At 33.9% G+C, this 9420-nt stretch overlaps 1 protein-coding gene across 2 annotated transcripts; it reads left to right on the forward strand.

Moving 5' to 3' along the window:
• The first annotated feature begins 3895 nt into the window (after positions 1-3895).
• On the forward strand, positions 3896-5848 carry LOC144998780 (3'-5' exonuclease-like). 2 transcript variants are annotated; one of them, XM_078958516.1, is made up of 6 exons: positions 3896-4297; positions 4571-4750; positions 4839-4969; positions 5032-5193; positions 5340-5450; positions 5577-5848. In XM_078958516.1, exons 1-6 carry the CDS (start codon positions 3979-3981, stop codon positions 5646-5648), a joined length of 975 nt encoding a protein of 324 aa, XP_078814642.1. In that variant the 5' UTR covers positions 3896-3978; the 3' UTR covers positions 5649-5848. The 2 variants fall into 2 exon arrangements, with proteins under 2 accessions (XP_078814642.1, XP_078814645.1); XM_078958519.1 differs by having other exon boundaries at positions 3896-4231.
• The last annotated feature ends 3572 nt before the right edge of the window (positions 5849-9420 follow it).

Below are 9420 nucleotides of genomic sequence, written 5' to 3' on the forward strand. Positions count from 1 at the left end.
TAAGTCATATTTCTACATTTTATTTTCCTTTTTTCTGTATTTTTTAAACATAAATGAAATTAAACAATGCAACGTCAGAGAATATGCATAATATAGTATTGTACTTTATAAACTTTTGATTTTTAACAATTATAAAGTATAATGTTTACCCCTGTGATAGTTATAAAGTTTATAATATATTTTTGTAGTCAAATATGATGTCTTGTTTATGCCACCGACAGTTGAACATATATGTTGGGTTAGTTTATGATTCTGCAGTTCTTAATTATATAACATAATGATTTAAGATGTTTGTAAACCTCAAATGACAATAATTATACAATCGATTTACCATATTTACACCATATTTAAAGGATCCTCCCCCCCCCCCCCCCCCCCCCTTTAGCTTTCCCTTGCAGCCCCTGTGAGTCCAGAAACCCTAAATTTCCATTTTCTCTCCATACTTGTATGTTTAAGCTTGAAAGGTGGATCTTGGTGAGGAAAGGCTTGAAGATCAAGAAGATTTGAGCAAGGAACAGCTGGGGATCTGAAGTCTACCTCAATTTATCATCATTTGGAGGTATCAAGTCACCACCTTGAGCTTCTTCTTGTTAGATCCCTTTTTTTATTTGAGTTTTGCGGTCATCTTGGGCAATTGGTGTTGCATTTAGAGTGATGAACCAAGATCTAAAGTTGAAACTTCAAATCTAGGCTCATCTTGGCTCTTATCATCATAAAGTCTCAGTCTTTAGCATGTTGGTGAAGCTCTTTGGCCTAGAACCTCTTCTTTAGCTTGATTTAGGTCATTAACACCTTGCATGCACGTAAAGTTTGCAACTTTACGTGATAAACATGTCTTGGGGGACTGGATGTACAATATGGAGCCTTAACATGGCTTAAAAAGCGTCTGTATGGATGAAGGGTTACATGGTATCGGCGAGTAACAGGACAACTCGGTGAGTCCGATGAAGATAGTTGTAGGCTCGACGAGTCAGATGGATGACTCAACAAGTTTGATGAAGATTGCATTGGGCTCGGCGAGTCAGTCAAGTGACTCGGCGAGTCGGCTAGGGTTTCCCCAACCTTTGGACATGTATGAACCCGACGAGTTGTATAGGGAAACTCGACGAGTCGCTCATGTGACTCGGTAAGTTGGCGAGTTATGAAAGGAACTCAACGAGTGACTGGTTGTACTCGACGAGTTGAGGTCAACATGGACTGTTGACTTTGGTAGTTGACTTTGACTTTGACCACATGTTGACTATTGGACTTCTGAGGGAATTTTGGTAAATTGGATTTATATAGCAAATGGGCATTGGTGAATATAAGTGTTGGAGTTGGAGCAACATCTTGAAAAGTTTGACACTACCTTCCGAGCTACTTGCGAGGTGAGTTATCCTCACTATATCAACAGGGTCTAAGGCACCAAGGCCGACCCTTTATGATTTATATCCTGGGTTAGGATGGTTGCTATGTTATTGATATGTTAGATTTCATCCTGGTTTGAGGATGGTTGCTATGCTAGTAATCTGTTTGATATCCTGGTTGTAGGATGGTTGTTATATTAGATATCGGTTAGATCAGTATCATGGTTATAGGATTGTTGCCATGATTAGTGATTTGTTAGATTAGTATGATTATAGGATATTACATGCTAGTGTATGATGTTTATGTGCACATGTTTATTGGTTTGGGGAAAGGGTTGAGGCAGGTCCTGCTGTGTGCAATTGGCCAAGACACCCTGGGCGGACCGGGTAGACTGTAGGCCCGGGCCGGGCAAATCTAGTCAGGCTGAAGGCCCAACGAGCGGTCCGGATAGGCTAAAGGCCCCGAGGAGGGCAGTCCAAACGTGCCTAGGGCTCGAAGAGCGGTCCAGATAGACTGAGGACCGGGATTCGGTCCAGTCAGACTGATGGCTCATTATGTATGTTGTTTTTGTATATGTGTTTGCTTATATGTTTATATGATATGGTTATATCTGTATGGCGTTAGTATTTTGGGGGTAACTCACTAAGCTTTCAGACTTACAGTTTCAGTTATTTGTTTCAGGTTCAATGGATGGTCGCGGGAAGGCGAAGGTGTGATCGTACACTTCCTCGATTGACAATTATGATTTATGAGAACTCTGATATTTAAACTATTTTGAAAACAAATTGTAATAATTGAATGGTTTTAAACGATTTAAAAAGTTTTAAATTGGTTCGAATTTTATAGATATTACAACTATGTTGCTATTATTGTTTGAAAATGCAAGTATGATGCCATTATGGTATAAAATGAAATTATGATGCTATTATGTGATCAAAATAAAAGGAAAATAAAAGCATGATGCTATTATGGGATCAAAATGAAAGTGTGATGCTATTATGTAATATAAATGAAATGATTAAGGGATAAAAATGCAAATATTAATTTTTTTAATAAACACGTGTAATACACGTGTCTCACACCTAGTATATATCAAAAGATAGTGACGTGTTATCTTTATCTATTTTATATGCGACCAATTGTTACCATATTTTTTAGGATCATAGCCTTATTATGTACCAAATTATATATAGTTACTATTGGTATACTTCTTGGTTTATGATTTTATAATGTGAAAAGCTAATTTACTCTCGGTATATTGGTGAAGGAAAATGTGGTGAAGGAAAATGATTGCGACAACGACAAACTTTTAGGTTTGGTCGGATGGAATGTACGTATGCTATCACAAAAGACAAAGTAAAGTAGGGCCAAAAAAGAAAAAGAAAATTGATGATGACTAAAAATGCCAAGTAAAAGCACCGCGGATGTTGATTTATATAGTATAACTTATATGAACACACCAAACTCTAACGCAAAACTTCATACCGTAGAAAATAGCATGTTTAGTTAGATGTATGTAGAAGTAGGTTCAAAGTTGAACAAACATAATAATAATAATGTGATTATGAATCCATTCATTTTAAAATTTTACTTATATTAAACAAAAGAAGATTCAAATATAAAGCTGAGTAAAATCGAAACCGAAAACGAAAAACCAAACCCGAACCATTTTTGGATTTAGTTTTTTTAAAAAATAAAATGGTTTAGGTTCGGTTGCACATTAAAAAGCGGCCACTAAAACAAATTGACCTGGTGTTTTTAAAACCGAGCAACTTACCCAAACTCATATATTTAAACCCAAAACCTATCAATCTGTTTTAACTTTTAATCTTAGTTTCTTTAAACTAGTTGGCTTTTAATTTTTATTAGGTTTTTTTAAACTAATTGTCTGGTTTTTCTGTTTTTGATTGGTATTAAATTTGCCTAAATTTGTTTCATTTTATGTAGAATTACCGGATATTGGGTTAAAACCAAAAACCCAAGGGTTTAAAACCAAAGCCATCAACCCATGGGTTGAACCCAAAAACCTAAAAACCAATCTATAAAACCTAAAATCGAACCAATTCAAAAACTAAACCTAATGGGTTTCAAAACCAAAAAAATGAACTTATCAATTTGGGTTCAGTTTTACCCAAAATCAACACATGCTCAATCCTAAGAAGAAGAGTTTGCCACAAATATTTCCACCGGATAAAAAAAAAAAACTTGCTGCTCAACATTACCTTCAAGTATTGTTGTGAGTGGGTGGGGTTGCCACCCTCAATACATCTACATCGGATGTCGCCGACAAAATAACTCTCGCACCATTGAGCCATATGTTCAAATCAAAACCAACAATAAAACATCATGTAACATAAATTAAGTAAAATGATGGCTTTTATATATATATTAACTTGCCTAAACATAACTTTTCTAATTGGCGACTGGAGTTATAATCGGTTGTCATATTTTGCAACTGACCCTCGTGTAACTAACTTTTAAAAAGAAAGGAAAATAAAAACAAAGACTGAAATTGGAAAGAAGAAAATACATAAGGGCGAACAATGTAAATACAAACCAAGGATTTCCCTCGAAACACAAAACCGTTCAAACTTTTCATGCCGGCGTAGCTACTTTGCGTCCAACCTGTTCATGGAAATCCCCAAAAATGACCAAATTCAACCATCATCTACTGTTAGCGTCTGCTCAGACTGGGATCTGGATTTCACCGACGAAGAACTTCAGTCAATTGACGCTGCTATTGAATCCGCCGCTTCTTCTTCCTCGTCTAAGAAATCTGTCGCCAATTGCGACGGAGATCGTCCGAGAACTCGCCGGAGATTGCCTGATTCTTTGTTTACACGGTCTGCATTGTCATTTAACAGCTCCTCAGTTGATCCTTCAGGTTCGATCTCGTTATTGCCTTGCCCTAGAAATCGGTTTTCTAACCTGAGTGATTCTTCCAATCGTGGTAATCTACTTCACCTTGTAAATTATTTTTGAATTAACTATGTTGTAATGTATCTGTCAACAAACGTGTATTGTTCCTCGCATTCAAGGAACAAAGGAAATTGTTAACGGAGAAATTCAAGCTTTTGGGCACTGTTGCCACTGTAATCGGGAATAGAAATGATGAAATGATTCAGAAATCAGGATTCAGACAACGGATCTCTATAATTCAACTAATTTCATGGATTTGAAGTACCACTAACTTATAAGCAACTTCTTGTGATTCCTGTTTCAGATAATATAAAGACGAGATACCCTGCAATGGCTTTTAAAGGTCATATTGTGTACAGTAGAACATTCCCAGAGGTGGAAAAAGCTGCAGATGAGCTCTTAAAGTTTGTTGAACTCAAGAAAAAAGATGGAGGTCGTGCTATTATTGGATTTGACGTTGAATGGAGACCATCTTTCAGGAAAGGTTCTTATAATCTTATCAGAACTCAATATCCTTCTTATAAATCTTCACATACTTTTACTTATGATTCATTTGTTATTGAATCATGAAGGTGTAAAACAAGGGAAGGCTGCAGTTCTACAGATATGTGCAGATGCTGCAAGTTGTCATGTAATGCATGTTATTCATTCTGGATTCCCTGAAAGCTTAAAGTCTCTTCTTGGGGATTCCAAATCTGTGAAGGTATGTTAATGTTGCATCTTGTAAACCCTAATTGTTGAATCTAATCAGATTTTTATGAACAGGTTGGAGTGGGAATTGCTGGTGATGCTCGTAAGGTGTTCAATGATCATAATGTGTCTGTAGATGGTTTAGAAGATTTGTCATATTTAGCCAATCAAAAGCTTGGTAGAGAGCCTAAGAATTGGAGTTTGTCATCATTAACTGAGGCTCTCACTTGCAAAGAGGTTATATTACTTCCTCCTTGCTCATTTTACCATTTTACCCTTTCAACGTAAAAGATAAATAAATAAATAATTCCAACATTTATTTAAGCTAGAACATTTTAACTGAATTAACTGTTTTTTTTTTTTTTTTTTTTTTTTTTTTTCAGGTTCCAAAACCCTCGAAAATTAGATTAGGAAATTGGGAGGCGAATCCTTTGTCAAAAGAACAACTGAATTATGCAGCCACAGATGCTTTTGTTTCTTGGCATTTGTTCGAGGTAAACAAAAGTCAAAGTCAAAGTCAACTTTGATTTTGTTTCTTTTTTACTTAATGGACTTAATGAGGACATGGCTTAATCTGGTAAGATGTTTTCTCAGATATTTTTTAAACATCATTTATTCAGGTTCTTAATCGTCTACCGGATGTTGATACGCTTACAAATGAGGTGGTGGAGGAAGCCATTGCACCCTCATGAGTTTGAATAATCGAAATTCAAAATTTGTAAAATGTATTTTTAAAGTTCTTTTAGTATTAATATATTTGTGGAATAAATTTTATTATTGGTTGTAGAAATTTATATATTCCGTTGAAAAATGTAGTGTTTTTACAATATGACGATTGCTTGTGGTTTTGAAAAATGATGTGGTAATAATAATAATCCCACTTTTATTTTAATCAATTGGTTTTAAAGATTGTAAACATGATTGTACATTTTGGGTATTTTAACCCCTTTAACGTGAATGTTTAAGATTTATTTTTTGTTTAAGTTTTATTCCTTTAACCTCTTTTATAAATAAACTAAATATGCTTGTTCTGCTTTGGGCTTTGGCAACTCTCTTATTGGACTTGATCAAACCTATAGAGCCCAGTAGCAAATGGCCTTCGCTTAATGGGCCAACGACATTGGGCTAACATGTTACAAGTGTACAAGAATTAAAAACTCGTTTTACAAGTAACAATAATACAATATCTTTTTCATAGAGACCATTTTTTTTTTTTTTTTTTTTGAAAAAGCTCGACAAATACTATAATCGAGCCTTTGTATGGGTCGTTGTTAAGACTCAATGGAATGCGCTGGGCGAAGACCTCGACATACTCAGCAAACACCGGGGCGGGTCGACCACTTGGTGTGCTGAGCTTGGTTTGGCAACTCAATGAAGTTTCACCGATGAGAGAAACGAAATTAACCCATTTTTTTTAACCATTTAATCAACTTTTCATTTTCCAAAAATACTATATTTAAAAAAATAGATCATTTTAAAAAATATAACTATTTTTTTTTTCAAAATTTAAACCCTTAATCTTCAACTATAAATATCATAATTCTTCATTCTTCACCACATTCAAATCTTATTAATTCAATTCTCATAACTTTCTTATTTTCCATATTCTTCAAAAACCTTATCGCTAAAAAAAGGCTCATGTTTGATCAACTGACGAAGAGATCATATTGATCCATTCATGGGTTGATGTAACAGAAGACACAGTCAACATTAACCTCGCTATGAGTACTTTCTGGAGTAGAATCTTCGAAAGATTCAATTGCGAAGCCATTGTACCTCGAAACAAAGATAAAGTCTTTTTCAAATGGAGACGCACAAGTTTTTTTTTTTTTTTTTTTCAGCTCAGTTTAACAATGTGTTTTATAGGATGATGAGTGAAGCCGAGTAAGGTGAAAATGAAAGTACTTTGTTTTTATTTGCTCTTGAGGCTTTCCGTGAAGAAACCAACAAATCTTTCCGTATGTTGAGTTTTGACAAATTGTGAGGAAGTGCCCCAAATAACGTCAAATTTAAGCGCATTCTCTTCTAATTTCTAGTGGGTTGTGTGTTAGTTTAATTTCAAGTGTGTTATGGTTTTTAATTGCAAGTGTGATTTTCTTTTAATTTAATGAAATTTAAGTTTTTATTAAAATAACTTGTTTATATTGATTTTTTTTGTAAATTAAATATTAAGAAAAAGTAGCATTGCAAGTGTGACAACGCACGTCATGTATCTGACAATTTTTTGTTGTAGTGTGGTATATTTTACGTGGCGCCTACGTGGACTGTGACATTGTGACACCATCCCTCTTGCCTTAAGACCCGAATCTTTTTATCCGAGTTTAAATATGAATTCGATAAATTAAAAGAAATTTTATATTTTTGATTAATTAATATAATTTGTTATATAACAAAATATTATAAATATTAAATATTATATTTAAATTATAATTAATAGATAAAATAAACTAAAAATATATAAATATATAAAACGAATGATTAAACCCAACAACTAAAACTTCATCATCATATTTGGAGAAATGAATAGTGTTACTCCATATACAAGGTAATACTATTTATATCTCAAAATATGGGAGAAATGTGATATGGTTGTAAAAGAATAAGGGAGAAAATGTAGGAAAAAATGGCATTGGGATGGGTTGGAGACGCCTTTAATAGTAAGTTGAGAAACAATTAGGAAGACATGTAAAAAATCAAAATATGGTAACCATCTTAAATAAGTTTGCCTAGGAACCGGTGGGTGGAGTAAATCAGTAAAGAATAATTCTTGTGTTACTTTTTTTTTTTTTTGAACCGACAAAAATCAATTTTATTGAGTAATCAACCCCACCAGCAAGTAGCTAGTGAAGCGAAATTGTTACATTTAATCAGTTACAATTTAGTGGGTTATTAATCCACATACTCCATTCTAACCTTGCCCTATCACCACGATATTTAACCCAATTAAAAGTTTGAGACTGTATAATAGAAACAATTTTTGTCGGTTGCCATTGAGCTTTGTTGAAAATTCTATCGTTCCTAGCCCTCCATATACACCATAGAGTGCCGAATAGTATCGTGATTAACGATTTCCTTTTTTTTTTTTTTTTGGTGGAGCTTAAATTATATCAGGGGATCATTAAGTGAGGCGTATGTTTGTATGTAAATTAGTATTACATCAATTTTGTCACACTACAACCGACAAGGTATGTGGGAGTAGCTCCTAATGATGATGCTAATGACGACATAGATTTAAACGATAATATATAGCTCCTAATGACGACATAGATTAACCATGTAAAGAAATGGCAACCTAAGGATTGTCAGAATTAATATTTGAAAATAAAGACTAAACCTGTATTTTGACACTTGTACTATTGATGGTTCGTGTGATTTTTTTAAAAACAAGTTAATCCACCACACCTGAAAGCGATTCAGTAGACATTCATTGATGAATCGCGGACCAACTTATTCATAGGATATGTTCTTGCCTCATGCTATTTCGTTTCATCACAAGATTTTCAATTTCCATGAAGAAATCAACATTTTTTTGGCTTTTATTATTGAAGTTTGTATACATCTTGCTGAAACTGTGTTATATACAAGCAGGTTCCCCAAAGGAGTGTGTAGAAGATTTTGTGGTTTTATAAAACTAAAACATACCTTTTTATTAGTGTCCTCTCCTAGAGATGCTTTAAGGAATATGAAAAGGGAAATATTTTCAAAATTGATACATGTAGTCTGACCTTGGTAGCCTAGCGTATATCATATTTGGAGAGAGGAAAAAATAGAAGATTATTCAAAAATAGAAACCACTACCGCTTTAACATATTTGAGATATTTGGGATGGAGGGAGTATACCACAGCCATAGTAATAGTGTGACACGTTGATAAAATTCATCCTATTCATATTTACCTTCCACCAATATGGATAGAGTTGTTGGTAATTTTGGGAAATTAATATCCTTATTTTTGTGTCATATGTCAAACCAATCAAAAAATTCACTTTACTCATTAGTCACACATGGAAATCTGATCACAAACTCATTTTCTTTCCCCTTTCATCCCTCTCTTAAAGGTAACATTGTAGACAACAAACACTTGGCACTATGCTATTGGACCAATCGTGAAGCCTACAAGATCTGATGGAGAAAATTTGAGGTTGAAGGATAAGACTTAAGAGGCATTTGGTTTATTTTTTAAATTCTTTTGTAGCGTATATTTTGATATCACGTGTCTCCTTCAATGTGAGCTTACTTTTTCAGGAAAAAAAAAAAAAAAAATAGAACTTTAAAAACTCTTTCAAATGATTTCCCTTACTAAAAAATAGTAATGTATTTTCTTTTATATGGAAAAGACACGAGTGCCTTTTGTATCCTCAATAATGAAAATAATCCTAAAAAGTTTGTCTTGCCAAAAAGTTTGTTTTGTGAAAGAAATCTTAACTTCCACTCATATTTATTTTTTAGTATTACAGTGAATTCA

The sequence above is a fragment of the Lactuca saligna genome, chromosome 1 (genome assembly GCF_052625555.1).
Source record: "Lactuca saligna cultivar CGN05327 chromosome 1, ASM5262555v1, whole genome shotgun sequence".
Lineage (NCBI taxonomy): Eukaryota > Viridiplantae > Streptophyta > Magnoliopsida > Asterales > Asteraceae > Lactuca > Lactuca saligna.